General features: G+C 42.1%; 2 protein-coding genes across 2 annotated transcripts in view; one reads left to right on the forward strand and one right to left on the reverse strand.

Annotated features, from left to right (window-relative positions):
* Positions 1-16,986, forward strand: part of IL1RAPL2 (interleukin 1 receptor accessory protein like 2) — a 1,284,763-nt gene that overhangs the window by 690,476 nt on the left and 577,301 nt on the right. The gene's annotated exons all lie outside the window — the stretch shown is intronic.
* TEX13A (testis expressed 13A) lies at positions 5,200-6,538 on the reverse strand. Its single transcript, XM_043897203.1, has 2 exons — positions 6,080-6,538; positions 5,200-5,975 (listed from the first exon to the last, which is right to left on the reverse strand). Exons 1-2 carry the CDS (start codon positions 6,536-6,538, stop codon positions 5,214-5,216), a joined length of 1,221 nt encoding a protein of 406 aa, XP_043753138.1. The 3' UTR covers positions 5,200-5,213.

Here is a 16,986-nt window from a genome sequence, read left to right on the forward strand (position 1 = left end):
CACCCTGAAGAATGATCTACCTTGGCAAGGTAGCTGGTTAATTTTCAATGAGTACAGTCTCTATCCATGGCTATGAGGTGGAAAAAAGCCAAGGAGGATGGTGGTGCATAGTTCCACTACAGGGCCTTTATCTCAATAAAATGAGACCCAGATTAACACGAAGCTACACGTATTAATTTCCAGACTAGATCATACTCTTCGCCGATAATAAGGCAATATACCCTTATTTAGGTTCAGAGGTGGTATATGCATATTTTCATTTTTCAGCCCCATTACCCTGACCCTCCCAAAGCCTTCCTCTGACTCCCTGTAAAGGAGAGTATTTTGGCCAGATTTCATATTTACATTCACCTCTTTTACTCTCAGGCTTTCCTGGTGGCACAGTGGTAAAGAATCCGCCTACCAGTGTAGTAGATGAGGGTTCAATCCCTGGGTTGGGAAGATCCCCTGGAGAAGGGAATGGCAACCCACTCCAGTTTTCTTGACTGGAAGATACCAGTGAGAGAGGAGCCTTGAAGGCTATGGTCCAGGGGGTCACAAAGAGTCGGACTTGACTTAGCATCTGAGAACACAACACTTTCACTCTCAGGCGAGATCTATCTCTCTCTATGTCTATCTACCTCTATAAATGCCTTTCCCTCTCTCTTTCTCTATCCCTTTTTCCCTCCCTCCCTCTCTCTGTATCTTATCTCTTCCTTTTCTGAGTCTAAAACTTACCCTGAACTACAACTCCCCCCACACACATATACACACAGATTCTACAAATATAGAGGACACTTTCCATACATATGGGTCGCTGATTTACTGGCTGTAACCCTCAGATCACTAGGGTCTGGGGATTTTTATTTTGGTTGCATGAAACCTTTTCTTTTTCTAATATGTTAAGTCTTGCCAATAGAAACAGAAATAGACAGCAGGGAGGCACTTATTATGAGATGACAGTGCAGAGAATGATGCTTTGAATGACAATGTTCTATAGCATGGTACAAGGTCACAGAAATTTCTAAACTTTAAGGCATGTAGGGAAATTTCCCATTAGATAGCATTGTTGTATACACAATCTGGTAAACTTTCGAGTTTGATCCCACTTGACATAAAACAAAGATTGAAAAGCACTGTTGTTTCTAAATAAAATGTGACTTATTTTTTACTTCGCATCATTTTAGAGACAGGTGTAGTCAAGTTTGACTTCTCTACGTTTGCTACTTTGCTTCCCTTTTGCTACTTTGCTTGCCATTTTCTCAAGTCCAGAGATGATCACTACTGTATTTCTAGACATAAAAATCACTGACTTTGGCCAAACACTTGGCACCTATGAAATTTCTATTTCCTTCACTTGTTCACTGAGGCTGGGTCTTTCTTGTGTGTACGTGCTCTGTCACATCCAACTTGTGAGCCTATGGACTGCAGCTCACCAGGTCCCTCTGTCCATGTGATTTCCCAGTAAGAATACTGGAGTGGGCTTCCATGCCCTCCTCCAGGGGATCTTCCCAACTCAGGGACTGAACCCTATGTTTCTGATTTCTCCTGCATTGGCAGGTGGATTCTTTACTACTGTGCCACCTGGGGTCTTTCTTGAAGCAGCATCATTTTTATAGCTCTTACTCTCGAGCTGCTCATCTAAGAACTGCTAGCCCAAGGGCTCAAAAGCCAAGTCATATCACCTCTGTTGGATGTGTTGAGGATATTTAGTGATAGATGTGGAATTAACTTCAGTTTATTAAATCCTTTCCTCTGTATGTACAGAGAGAGAGAAGAACCTTTATATTGAGTGTGAAACACAAAATCTTGAAAGTCAGTATATTTCTCTTAATCCTATCAAACATAAAACCCAAATCCCAACAAACCAAATCATTTACTGAAAAAAAGTAAGTTATGAAAACAATGTGTATTACCAAAGTTAAGTGTCTGGTACCCCTCTGGAACCACTCACCTTCCTTTCCAGTATCCCCTCCTAGGTTCCTATTGCAATGCCTTTTGATTTTCTTTCATTTGGGCCCAGTTTGGCCCACTGGGAAACAGGATGTCATCTTTTCTTTCTCCTTCCCCATTCTACTTGTGGAAGTGATCCCTAAATATGCTATTGTTCAGAAGCCCACACTCCCGTCCTGACCTCCTCTCCTTACTCACTCTCAGGTCTCTAGTCTAAGGTGTACATAGGCAAGAGCCCTCTTGATTTCCCACCCCTTTGTGACAGAGATCAGTGTCTGCTCTCTCCTCCTGTCTCAAAGGAAGAGGTGGCCTTTCCAAGCCTACCCAAGCCAGTAAATTAACTTTATTTTTTCTTATATCTGTGAACATTTATCTTACTTTCCTAACACAGAGGTATATAAAGAAACAAAAGCCCTCTATCATACTGTCCCTACCCTACTCTATTTTTCTGGATAAAAAAAGTTTTTCCAGAGCATTTCTATGCTTACATAAATCCTACACACACACACACACACACGTGTGTATGTCTGATACATATGCACACAGAATAATTTGGGGAGTAATTTTGTTTCACTTAAGGTACCATCATTTTTTTTTTCTTAAATAGTGCACTGAACATGTCTCCAATATAGTATGCAGATCTACTTCATTCTCTTACATATTTCTTGCATGTTCAAGCTTTCTGCAGCTATCTCCTTCCCCATGGCCCAAGTTTCTCTGGTATTCAAAGAACTCTCGCAGTCTTGTATCCCACACACGTCACTCCTTCCCTTCATAGTTACACGTCCTCGAAGAAGAGCCCCTCTCACTGAGCACTTCCTCACTTCCACTCACTCCTCAGTCCTTGCGATTGGGCTTCTACCCCCACCCCCACCCAGACTGGCTCAAAGATCAGACATGGCCAAACCCATTGAACACTTTTCATGTCACAGTACCCCACTCCCTGGAGCCCTGGGCACTGCTAAACACACTGCCCTTGCAACTCTTTTCCCCCTGTTTCAACTACTCCTAAGTATTTCATTGCCTCCATGGTTCCCAACCAGGGGTGAATTTGTTCTCCTGTGAACATGTGGAGACATCCTTGATCATTACAATCTCTTCTGGCGGTGTGGGGTGTGCTACTGGCATCTAGTGGGTAGAGGCCAGGGATTCTGCCAAACATCCTGTAATTCACAGGACACCCCCAGAGATGAGATATCTACATCATCATCAGATGACAGCCAGTTGCACTGTCAGGAGTGCTGAAACTGTGAAATTCTACCCTCCACACACATGCTCAGTTGTGTCTGACTTTTTGTGACCCTATGGACTGTAGCCCACCAGGTTCCTCTGTCCATGGGATTCTCCAGGCCAGAATACTGAAGTGGGTTGCCACCTCCGCTAGGGGATCTTCCTGACCCAGGGGTTGAACCTACTTCTCCTTCATCATCTGCATTGGCAGGCAGGTTCTTTACCACTAAGCCACCTGGGAAGCCCCAAATTCTACCCTATGAGGATATAAACAAGCCCAAGAAGGTTTCTGTCAAGTGAAAGCCTTTTAATAACTAGCTAGGGATCTGGCCACAGATCCTGGTAACAATTATGCACATCTGCCCCCAAAGGAGACAACCAAGAGTCACATCCAGCTGCTGTAGAAATGTCCCAGGGTTAGTTTAGGGTCATAAAAAGTTTCAGTCTTTAGGTTCACAGTCCCCAGTGAATGTTCAGGGCTCTTCCAGTTGTGCCTCAGTCTGGTCCAGGTATAACTCCTCAACATCATTCCACCTGTGGGCTAAACCATACATTTAGTTCACCTCAGCACAGCTTACCGTTATCAGAGAGGCAAATACATACCATCCTCCCCCTCCCCCTTTTACACCCTCCCTCTGGAAATTGATTTCCCATCAGGGTGGGTTCTATTATGCATTTCTGAATTTACTAGGACCTTTGTAGCCAGACTCCCCTCCCACTGTAATCTGGTGATGGGGGAGAAAAAAAAAATCCCAGGATTTTTTGGTCCTTTGGTCAGTGGTCTAGACCAGCAAACCCTCCAGGCACTATCAGTTGTTGACTCACCTTGGCAGTGGCACAAGGTCCCTGTTCAGGTCTGCCTGTCCTGAGTTGGAAGTGGGGACTGGCGAGGATTCTCCTGTCATGAGGCTGAACGACAACGAGGACAGTCCTTGTCTGCAGCTGGTGCTGGCATCCTCTGTATGAAGCCCTGAGGGATTCCTTTAGGATTGGTGAATCTCTGCCCTGTTGTAAACCCGGGGTCAACCCCAGGACTGCTTTAATTGTTTCTCAAATAACTTGCTCAGAACATGAATGAGCTTCTTGTTCCGTTCATTCCTGGAGACTTGGGATGCAGGAATCCCCACTACCCATAACTCTCTGATGCACCTAACCAACCAGTTCCAACATTTTCTTTGATGGTTTACAGTTTGCAACTTCTCTTCTGGCATAAATTTCTGGCTTGACAAAAATCTGGTTGCCCAGAACAAGAACCTGCTCAAGTTAGCTTAAAGAAAAGAGGATTGCTGTGAAGTGGCTTTTCACTCAGCACAACAGCAGGAAGTGGAAGAGTGGTCAGGCTGTCAGTCTCCATCTCTGGGGTCACAGGATTAACTCTTCTCTACTTCTCTGTGCCTCCCTGCTCCCTGGGCCCTCATAGTGTCATTCTCTAAAGGACACTTGGTCTCTGTAAAGCATGTGATTCTGTTCCCCCAGTCACGGCCAGGCCTCAGCTGTGGCCTCCGTGTTCATGGCTCTGACTTTGACCCTGACTCCCAGTGACCCACTGCTTCAGTGCCCAACACTATCTGGACTATGGAATCAGCCTCTATTCAGATTCTCAGACTATTTGGCTCAACATGCGTCAAATGTCTACTCCTCCTCCAAACATGTACAGCCTAGTGAAGGGAGGGGTAATGCAGGGAGTTGGGGTGCTGTATACTGGCTGCTCAGGTCCACCAGATACTAGTTTTGGGAAAAGAAATACAAACAGAAGCTGCAGCAGTTCTAGGGTGCCGAATGCTAGTGGTCTGGAATACAAAGGGCATCATCAAAACAAGTCTTTTTCTCTATATATCTCTCTCCCCTTAACCCCCCAATCTATACCTTCCCCAGTCACTATCCCATACCTTCTCTCCCACCCCTTTCCCCTCCTCTCTCACAACTCCTTTCCCCCATTTAACCACCCACCCTTTCTCTCTACTCTTCCCAAGCCCCCTTACCCCCCTTCCCCTCCTTCTGAAACCTGATCTCCCATCAGGTAAGTTTCTATTCTGTTTCACATTTCTGAATCAAGGGTTCTGTAGCCAGATATCTCTCCCACAGCGGAAGCAAATTTTCTGCCTTGAAAAATTCAGGGCTTTACACCAAGGGCAGTTCCAATCCCCTGGCCTTCGAAATGCTGTAGGTTTTCTCTGCTGATGGGGATCAGAGTCACTCCTATTTCTGGTGGGTTCTTGAGGGTCTATTCCCCAGGCCCCCCCATTAGACCACAAGCTAAAATCAAAGGGCCTGCAATGGGGAGATGCTTGAGCTGGAGCTCCTGCTGTGACCAATGCTGCTGGTGAGGATGATGTGCTTGGGGACAGTGTGAGTGTGGATGGTGTGGGTGCATCTGGAAAAGGAGATGAGGAGCATGAGTATGAGTATGTGAATGAGGCAGGGAGCTGGACAGGAAGGGTCCCTGGTGAGGCTGTATACACGGACTTGGTTGTTTTAAATAGATAACGCCTGGCTGTTTCCACGGACCTGTGATCTCCCTTCCTTTGCCCACCAGAAGTGTGATTTTTCTGGTCTACAATTCCGAGAAACTGCATAATGTCTACAACCATCTCCTCTGCTGCCTGCTCAGCTTCCTCCGCCCCCACAGCTCCTGCCCCTTCTGCATCCTCCTGTCTTCCTCCTCCTGTGGCTTCAGAAGTGGCAGCATGAGTAGCAGTGGCCCCTGCCTCCTCCTCTTCCTCTTCACTGGTTCCTTCTGTCTCAGCCCCACTGGCAGTGGCCGTGGCCAGACCTGGCCCCTTGGCAGCTCGTTCCTGCAGAGACTCCAGCTCCTGGAGGAAGTGAAGAGAGTTGAGACCTGTAACGGAGGCGGGCGAGGCCGGGGCTGGGACTGGGGGCTGGGGCGGGAAGCAGGGCGGGGACCAAGTAATCTTACTGCCTGGAAGAGCTTCCACCTCAGCTGATCCCTTTCCTTCCGCATCTTCTCCAGGTTGGCCTGCATTTGTTGCAGCCGGAAGGCTGTTTCCTTGCATTCTACCTCATGCTGTGCCACGAACAACTTCAGGTCTGAGGCCAAGGCATGTGCGGCCGACTTGTGCAGCCCAGCTAAGTCGTGCAGCCACTGCACCCTGTGCCCGTGTAACTGGCTCTCTCTGCAGGCAAAACGCACACACAGGGCCAGGCTGCCCCAAGCACAGGCCTCTCTGGCCTGGCTGGGCACCTGACGGTCCTCTAGGATGGCCCTGAACTTGTCCTCCACATTCTCCCAGGACAGAGAGAGATTCTCGAGGTAGAACTCCGGGCCTTTCGCGTGCCTGGACATTCTCTCGTTGATGAAAGCCATCACTTGACCATGCCAGAAACCACTACTTGGGTCTTCAGGTTTCAAGGCCATGATGACTGAGTGCCTTTGGCACTTTGCTGGCTCTGCGGGGATGAATCAATCAGTCCTCTCCCTCCCCTCCCCCATCCTCTTCTCTGCTTGCCGCCCCCCACCCCGCCGCCAACCTCACAAACTCCTAAAGACCCTATACCCTGCCCTAGGACACCTCCCACCAAGCCTCTCCTCCTGTCAGTGGGAGTGCAGCCCAAACAAAACCACTTACCACAGCAAAATAAATGATTTTGATCTCTATCTCCCTCCCTTCCTGAGGGCTCTGAAGGAAGAAAGGCTCCTACAGACCCTTCACCGTGTTTACCTTTGGACTGTTCCAACTTCCAGAAATGGCAGGGGTGGGAGAGGTGTGTGAGGAAGATTTCTCCCCTCCTCCAGGATGTGAGGGAAACTCCGGTACTTTTGAAAGTCTTTGAAGTCATGGAGAAACAGGAGTGGTCAGAAAAGACTCATAACCAAGAACATAAAGCGCTTGTACTCGAGTATCAAAATTCTCAACCCCCCACCATGATGGTTTGTCCTGCTCATGAGACCCGCCCCTAGTACTGAAAGAATATTCTACAACCGGAAACAGCTCCAGCTTCTCAGTAGCCTCTCGCACCGCCCCCCGCCCACTCAAGATTCTGTACCTCCCGTTATAGACACAGCAAAATTCTGATACTTGGTTAGCAAACTTTTTATTGTTATTATTATTATTATTATTATTAAGGGCTATGTAGTAATTATTTGAGACTTTGTAGGCAAAGAACCTCTGTCTCAACTACTTGTAACACAAAAGCAATCATAAGTAATACTTGAAGAAGTAGCTCTGTTCCAGCAAAACTTTATGTACAAAAAGTGACAACTGGTAGGATTTGGTCTGTCGTTTGCCAACTCCTGATCTAGATTCATGTTTCCTGTGTGTTCCAAAGATATCTCAAATCCAAAGGTTCGTAAGTCAACTTTTCTCCTAAGAAACAATTCTTTATATTCCTATGTTGTTCAGTAAAGAGACGTTGAAATCACTAATACCACCTCCCTTTAATAAGAATCAAATCAGTCTCCAAGACTTATTGCTAATACCTCAGATGTCAAACTTTTTTTGACATCCATTCACATTTAGGGGGTGTCACTGTTGCTTTTTAAATAATCTGCCTGGATTCTATTTCTAATTTCTAATATCTTCCTAACGTTTCCTATGATCATATTGCTTTCCAGCTTTAAAAACATTTAAATGAATTCCTGTGACAAATTCCTTGGCCTGACATTAGGGTCTCATCTCAGGCTACCTTTATTATGAAGTTAGCTCTCTCTAGTCTCTTCTCTATCATTATTTGTATACCCAAGGGACTAGCAATGCAGGGATACATTTGTTGTGGGTTTTAATTTATTTTTCCATCTGAAAAATCAGATGTTTGTTACTTGTTATCTGGGCATTATGTTCTGTGCTGTGAACTACTTTGAAAAAGACATTTATTCTTTAAGGGTCTTATACCAGATAGTGACTGAGAAAAGATGATCAATCAGGTGTTAAAGTATTGCTTAAGAAGGTAGTTAAGTACCAGCGGTATAAATCCCAGTGTTTTAGGTCTTGTTTAAAATGTTATCTTGTGTCTTCTTTCCATTTAAATATGTATATTTTAATTATCAACCCTTAGTGGGAAGTGTTCATGTTTTTGCTTGTGCTTGAGGGACTTCTGCAGAAACAGCATTCAAAATATAATGTGGAAATAGGAAGGGTGGGGAATGGGGAGATACTGGAGTCAAAGAGACCCATTAGGGAGATGCTCAGTCAGTTTGGTTGCTCAGTCATGCCTGGCTTTTTTGTGACCCCATGGACTGCAGGACTCCAGGCTTCCCTGTCCATCAACAACCCCCAGAGCTTACTCAAACTTGTGTCCATCCAGTTGATGCCACCCAACCATTTCATCCTCTGCCATTCCCTTCTCCTGCCTTCGATCTTTCCCAGCATCAGGGTCTTTTCAAATGAGTTGGTTCTTCACATCAAGTGGCCAAAGTATTGAAGCTTCAGCTTCGGCATTAGTCCTTCCAATGAATATTCAGGGATGAATTCCTTTAGGATTGACTGGCTGGATCTCCTTGCAGTCCAAGGGACTCTCAAGAGACTTCCCCAACACCACAGTTCAAAAGCATCAACACTTCAGCACTCAGCTTTTTTATGGTCCAACTCTCACATCCATACATGACTACTGGAAAAACCATAGCTTTGACTAGATGGACCTTTGTTGGCAAAGTAATGTCTCTGCTTTTAAATATGCTGTCTAGGTTGGTCAAAGGTTTTCTTCCAAGGAGCAAGTGTCTTTTAATTTCATGGCTGCAGTCACCATCTGTAGTGATTTTGGAGCCCCCCAAAATAAAGTATGTCACTGTTTCTGTTGTTTTCCCATCTATCTGTATTTAAGTGATGGGTCTGGATGCCATTATCTTTGTTTTTTGAATGTTGAGTTTTAAGCCAGCTTTTTAACTCTCCTCTTTCACTTTCATCAAGAGGCTCTTCAGTTCCTCTTTGCTTTCTGCCATAAGGGTGGTGTCATCTGCAAATCTGAGGTTATTGATATTTCTCCCTGCAACCTTGATTCCAGTTTGTGCTTCATCCGGCCTGGCATTTTGCATGATGTACTCTGCATATAAATAAGCAGGGTGACAGTGTACAGCCTTGACGTACTCTTTTCCCAATTTGAAAGCAGCCCATTGTTCCATGTCCAGTTCTAGCTGTTGCTTCCTGACCTGCATACAGAATTCTCAGAAGGCAGTTGATGTGGCTGGGTATTCCTATCTCTTTAAGAATTTTCCACAGTGTGCTGTGATCCACACAGTCAAAGGCTTTGGCATAGTCAATAAAGCAGTAGTAGATATTTCTCTGGAACTCTCTTGCTGTTTAGATGATCCAACAGATGTTGGCAATTAGATCTCTGGTTCCTCTCCCTTTTCTAAATCCAGCTTGAACATCTGGAAGTTCTTGGATCACATACTGCTGAGGTCTGGCTTGGAGAATTTTGAGCATTTCTTTGCTATCAGGTGAGATGACTGCAATTGTGTGGTAGTTTGAACATTCTTTGGCATTGCCCTTCTTTGGGATTGGAATGAAAACTGACCTTTTCCAATCTTGTGGCCACTGCTGAGTTTTCCAAATTTGTTGGCATATTGAGTGCAGCACTTTCACAGCATCATCTTTTAGGACTTGAAATAGCTCAGTTGGAACTCCATCACCTCCACTAGCTGTGTTCATAGTGATGCTTCCTAAGGCCCACTTGGCTTCAAACTCCAAGATGTCTCTTGCTCTAGCTGATTAATCACACCATTGTGGTTATCTGTCATTAAGATATTTTTTGTATAGTTCTTCTGTGTATTCTTGCCACCTTTTCTTAATATCTCCTCCTTCTGTTAGGTCCATACTGTTTTTGTCTTATATTGTGCCCACCTTTGCATAAAATGCTCCCTTGGTATCTCTGATTTTCTTGAAGAGATTTCTTCTCTTTCTCATTTTGTTGTTTTCCTCTATTTCTTTGCATTTCATTGATCCCTGAGGAAGGCTTTCTTATTTCTCCTTGTTATTCTTTGGAACTCAGTGTTCATATGGGCATATCTTTACTTTTGTGCTTTGCCTTTAGCTTCTCTTTTTTTCCTCAGCTCTTTTTAAGGCCTCCTCAGACAACCAGTTTGCCTTTTTGCATTTGTTTTTCTTGGGGATGGTCTTGATCACTGCCTCCTGTACAGTGTCACTAACCTCCATTCATAGTTTTCAGGCACTCTATCAGACCTAATCCCTTGAATCTATTTGTTACTTCCACTGTATAATCATAAGAGATTTTATTTAGGCCATACCTGAATGGTCTAATGTTTTCCCCTACTTTCTTCAATTTAAGTCTGAATTTTGCAATAAGGAGTTCATAATCTGAGCCATAGTCAACTCCGGTCTTGTTTTTGCTGACTATGTAGAGCTTATCCATCTTTGGCTGCAAAGAATGTAATCAGACTTATTTCAGTATTGACCATCTGGTGATGTCTATGTGTAGAGTCGTCTCAAGTTATTGGAAGAGGGTGTTTGCTATGACCAGTGTGTTCTCTTAGCAATACTCTGTTAACCTTCGCCCTGTTTCATTTTGTTGTCTAAGACCAAACTGGCCTGTTACTCCAGGTATCTCTTGACTTCCTACTTTTGCATTCCAGTCCCCTATGATGAAAAGGACATCTTTTCTGGCATTAATTCTAGAAGGTCTTGTAGGTCATCATAGAACAACTGTTCAACTTCAGCTTCTTTGACATTAGTGTTTGGGGCATGGACTTGTATTACTGTAATATTGATTGGTTTGCCTTGGAAACAAACAGAAATCATTCTTTCATTTTTGATATGGTACCTAAGTACTGCATTTCAGACTCTTATGTTGACTATGAGGGTTACTCCATTTCCTCTAAGGGGTTCTTGCCCATCATCTGAATTGAATTTGCCCATTCCAGTCCATTTTATTTCACTAATTCCTTAAGTGTCAATGTTCACTCTTGCCATTTCTTGTTTGATCACTTGCAATTTACCTTTATTCATGGACCTAACATTCCAGGTTCTTATGCGATATTGTTCTTTATAGCATTGGACTTTCTTCCATCATCAGTCACATCCACACCTGGGCATTGTTTTTGCTTTGGCTCCATCTCTTCATTCTTTCTGGAGTTATTTCTCCACTCTTCTCCAGTAGCATTAGCTACCATAATTCAAAATGTAAACTAAGGGCAGTGGTGTTTAGGATGGAGTGATGCACGTCCAGAGCTTTTTGTTAAGCAGAATTGATACAAATGTCAGAAAGGGCTGGGATGAGAGAATGAATAGGGTAATTCCCAGGTTTCTGTTATAGGGAATTATGTAGATAATGGTGCTATGGGCTTATATGGTAAATGAAAGAGAAACTAGGGTGGGTTCACCTTTAAACATACTGAGATATCTGTGGGACATCCCAATAGAGATCCTATAGGTGGTTAGATGTATGAGCCTAGAACTTAGGAGAGACATCAGGGCTGGAGATGTAGTATTGAGATATGGATTTTGGATTGGAAGCAATGGTTAAAATAACCCAGGAAGAGGACATAGAACAAGAAAAACAGAGTGCCTAAGATAGATCCCTCCTAGAGGATTTTTCCTCCATCGACATCTTCCTTTCTGCCACTGTCCACTATCATTGACAGTTTTATAGCTTGCCTGCTTACTTCTTTGCCTTCTCTTCTAGCCTCAGGACATTTTTACCTTACCTTTTTTTTTTTTATTACTTCTATAACACTTTAAACATGAACTTTAGCTTGTGATCATATGTCTCTCTATGCTCCCATCCTTCTAATTCTGCTTATAAACACTTTCAGAAAATTAAAATAAATAATTTATTTTGGCCAAAAGGTTGGAGGAGGGAAAAAATGAAGACAGGGAAACCTGTTAAGATCCTAATTTAGTAGTACAGAGAAGACGCGGTTAGTGCTTGAACTGTGGCAGGACCTAGATGAAATATCAGGTAAGAGGAGCATTTTAAAACAGAATTAGCACAGCTTGTTAACCAATTGTGTAAGGGAAATAAGTACACAGAGGTGGAATGGAGGATGATTTTGAGGCATCTAACTTGAGAAACTAGATAGTATGATTAGTGATGCCTCTCTAATTATTATAGATAACATAGGAGCAATAACAGATTGTAGGGAGGAGATTCAGTCTTGGGGCTGATAAGTGCCTTCATGATATTAATATGCAATCATAGTTAAATGGATGTACTGGGCTGGAACCTAGGAGAGAGTACAGAACTAGAGAAAAATATTACAGACTTCAATGTCTTCAGCACTTAGTTTGTGGTTGAAATCTGGTGTTTTAACAAAATTTACAGAGGTGAAAGCTGGAAACAAACAAGCAAATAAAACAGAGGTAGGAATCCCAAGGCCTAGGGGAGGATGGCTAACATTTTGGAGATATCTCAGGGAAGAAGGGGATTCCCTGGTGGTTCAGATGGTAAAGAATCTGCCTACAATGCAGGAGGCCCGGGTTCAATCCCAGTCTCAGGAAGATCCCCTGGGGAAGGGAATGGCAACCCACCCCAGTATTCTTGCCTGGACAATTCCATGGACAGAGAAGCCTGTGGGTTACAGTCCATGGGGTTGCAAAGAATGGGATACAACTGAGTGAGTAACACACAGGGAAAAAGAAGAGCCAACAGTAGAGTTAAAACGAGTGATCACAGAGGTAGACAGTCCTAAGTGAAAGATATCTTAGAAGAAATGAAGGGTTTAGAAAGTTGAAGGAATGAGAGTGAACAAAATGTTGTTAGATTTGGCAAATAAGGTATCCTTGAGTCTATTGATAGAAATTCAATAGACTAAAGGGGTAGAAATCCAATGCTAGTGGGTCATAGACTGAAGTTAAAACAGCATGCACAACTTTTGAATGTTACCAGTTTTTTAAGACCTCTGACAGTGGCAGTTATGGTGGGTAGGCAGGGATCTGAGAATGGATCACAGAGACATAGGGTATTACAGCTTTGTTGCTAAGACAATTAACTTATATAATTGTCAACACAAAGATACAATACTCTATCTTCTGTATGGGGAAGAAGATAACCATATAGAAAGGAAACTTGGTGCTTTTGAAGTGTTTGCAATGTGACTTGGGTGATAAAGCAAAGCTTTGTGAATATTGTAAGAATACTTACAAAACTACTTACTGACAGATACAGAAATATCAGTGTAATCTAAATGAGAAGAAGTAAGGAATTCAGTTGACCCTTCAACATCATGGGTTTGAACTGTATAGATTCAATGATATGCCATTTTTTTTTCAATAGTAAATGCTATAGTGTTGCACGATCCACAGTTGGTTGAATCAAATCACTGATGGAGGAATCACGTTATATGGCATCCCTAACCACAATGTTCAACTGTAGTTATAAAGTCAGTACAATTGGTTGTAGAAGGTTTTCTGTAGGAGACTTTGTTCTTTTTAAAATGAACATCAGGATTCTCTACAGATTTCTTAAGAGCTTTTTGGTTATGATCTTACTATGTATCAGATTGACTTTTTAAAAATTGTCTTCCACCAAACAATAAAGCAGGGGTCACTAATAACATGTTGTGGATTATGGTGGTGGCAGGCAATCTTTTAAATTTCCCTTGATTATGCCTTTACCTTTACCCACATCCCAGTCAGTCAATGGCAACAGATTTTGGACTAGCTACTTGTATCTCTAGGTGGCAGATTGCGATTGCTTTCCTGGAGAATGGTGACAAACTTGCCACTGGAAAGATCCTTAATTCACAGTTATCTATGAGTGGGTTATTTCACACACACACACACACACACACACACACAATATTTTTCTTGAGTAGGTATCTGACTTAACTACTCTACCTCCAGATAAATTATAGTTTAATTTGAATTCAGGTCAGTTTGATAAAAAAAATTTTAGAATATATATAATTTCTATTGTAACCTAATCCATTGTCTACTCTTTCTTTAAACAACAAAATAAAACATCTAGATTTACTTTACAGCTTGACTTGGACGTCATTGGACAAGGTATTAATTATACAGTGGTGATGTTAAAGGGGGTTACTTTCTATTGAGCACTTGCTACATGTTGGGTACTGTGCTAAGTGCTTTAAATGAACTCATTGTTGAGAGACAATTTCCTATGGATCTCTTATATTTCTGCATGACTTATGAGCAGAAAAACTGTCCCTTGTCCTAGATTATCTTTCCAAGGATATATCTATCAAGAACAGCCATAAAAGGTAGAAATTGTGTCTTCCACCAGAATGAATGACAATTTTGCTTGAAGCCTTAGAAAATATAGATAATAACTCCCTCTGGAGCAAAAGGCAGGCATGCCTTTGTCCCATTATTAAAGACTTATGCTTCCTAAGCTTGGGATTCTTCTCCTATAATGCATCCTACTGCTTGTGTAGAGTGTCATCTGGCCCTCTTTGTATTGCTTTGTGGGAATTGGGTTTGGGGAAGCAACACAAATGATACTCTGGCTATTTCTATTGCAATGAATAATTAACTATCCACTGTTTCTGACTTATGAGTCTTTTGTCTTCTACCGACATTCATGAAACTTGGAAGCACAGTAAAGTCTCAGACCCTTCATAGTTTTTAGCATTTTTGTAACACAACAATCCTATCAGGATATTCAGTTCTGTCCAACACTTTGTGATACCATGGACTGTAGCCTGCCAGTCTCCTCTATCCATGGGATTTCCAGGCAAGAATACTGGAGTGGATTGCCATTTCCTCCTCCAGGGGAAATTCCTGACCCAGGGATCGAACCCAGGTCTCCTGCATTGCAGGCAGATTCTTTACCAACTGAGCCACCAGGAAAGCCTTTTTATTAAGTCACATATTACATATGCAAGAATGAAACTCCATGATCTGTCCAAAGATCCATGGTTAGGACATGATAGAGTTGGATTCTGAAACAGCTTCTCTGACTGTAGTGACCACATTCCCAAGCAGTGAGAATTCTCAAGTCCAGTTCAGTTAAGCCTCTGGGTTGACCTTTTCTCAGACTGCATAATGAAGCATTAGGAAATTATGTTTGAGTAGTCCTGGACTGGAGATTATCACTGTCATGCCAAAGGGTGAGTGTTCATTTCAGCAGGAGAGAAGAACAGTTAATAAAATATTCTCTGATCATACCTCCAATGAATCCTTGTTTAGTAACTGTGTTTCTGCCTAATGGAACAAATGTACATAAATTCAAACCTATTATATTGACATTCTTACAAACTAAATGTATCACCTATGAAAGCTGACATTCTTTATTAAAAACAAACTAAAAAAAGACACAAAGTTGTCCTGAGCTCTTCACAACTATAAATAAGACTATTTGCTTATAGGCTCAAAAGGAGAAAAGTGAAAATTTTCAAAAGATTTTGTGTTCCCCCAACTTCTTATTATAGCACAGATATTTCTGTGATTGTATTAAGTTTACATCTGCTTTTTAATATACATGGCACATAGAAGGAACTCAAAAATGTCATGTGAATGCATCTAAAAGGTTGTGGCTCTGCATAAAATGATAATATTAATGTATAATTATAGCTGATTTATGATGTTGTACAGCAGAAACCAAGACAACATGGTAAAGCAATTTTCCTTCAATTAAAAAATAAATTTAAGATAATAATAGTAATAATAAAGAAATTGGTCATAGCTTTGTCCCACTTGATCTTTAAAAAAAGACTTAAAATTTCAGAGAATTTTTAGGTTCACAATAAAATTGAGAAGAAGGTACAGAGATTTCCCATATATCTCCTGCCTCCACACATGCATATGCCATTATCAAAATCCACCATCAGAGTGGAACATTTGTTACAACTGATTAACTTACACTGACACATCATTATCACCCAAAGTCTAGTTTTCATTGTGGTTCACTGCATTTTATGGGATTGGACAAGCATATAGTGACATGTATCCACCATTATAGTATCACACAGACCATTTTTTACTTCTCTAACAATCTTCAGTCCTCTACATACTCATAGCCCCCCACCCCCTCAACCTTGGCAACTACTGATATTTTACTGTCTCCATCGATTTGACTTTTATACAAGGTCATGTAGTTGGAATCCTACAGTATATAGCCTTTTTAGATTGGCTGCTTTTTCTAAGTAAATGTATTTAAGGTTCCCCCATGTCTTTCCTGGCTTGATAGCTCATTTCTTTTTAGCAGTAAATACTATACCATTGTCTAGATGTACCACAATTCGTTTATCCATTCACCTAACTGAAAGATATCTTGATTGCTTCCAAATTTTGGTAATTATGAAAAAAACTGCTATAAATGTCTATGTGCAGGTTTTTGTGTGGTTATAATGTGGATGGATACCAAGAATATGAATGCCAGATCACATGGTAAGAGTATGTTTCATTTTGTAAGAAATTTGTCTTGCAAAGTGGCTGTACCATTTTGCATTCCTACCATTAATGGATGAGTGTTCCTGTTGATCTGCATCCTCTTCAGCTTTTGGTGTTGTCACTTGTTCTGGATTTTGGCCATTCTAGCAGGTGTTTAGTAGTATCTCATTGTTTTCATTTGTATTTCCCTGATGACATGTGATATGCATGCATGCATGCTAAGTTGCTTCAGTCATGTCAGACTTTGTGCGACCCAATGGACCATATCCTGCCAAGCTCCTTTCCATGGGATTCTCCAGGCAAGAGTAGTGGAGTGTGTTGTCATCTTCTCCTCCAGGAGATCTTCCCAACCCAGGGATCAAACCTGCGTCTCTTATGTCTCCTGCATTGGCAGGTGGGTTCTTTACCAGTAGCACCTTTCCAAATGCTTATTTGCCATAGGTGTATCTTTTTTGATGTGGTGTCTGTTAAGATCTTTGGCTCACTTTTAAGTTGGGTTATTTGTTTTCTTATTGTTAAGTTTTAAGTATTATTTGTATATTTTGAATAACTTTATTAGATG

This window comes from Cervus elaphus, chromosome X, assembly GCF_910594005.1.
Source record: "Cervus elaphus chromosome X, mCerEla1.1, whole genome shotgun sequence".
Classification (NCBI taxonomy): domain Eukaryota; kingdom Metazoa; phylum Chordata; class Mammalia; order Artiodactyla; family Cervidae; genus Cervus; species Cervus elaphus.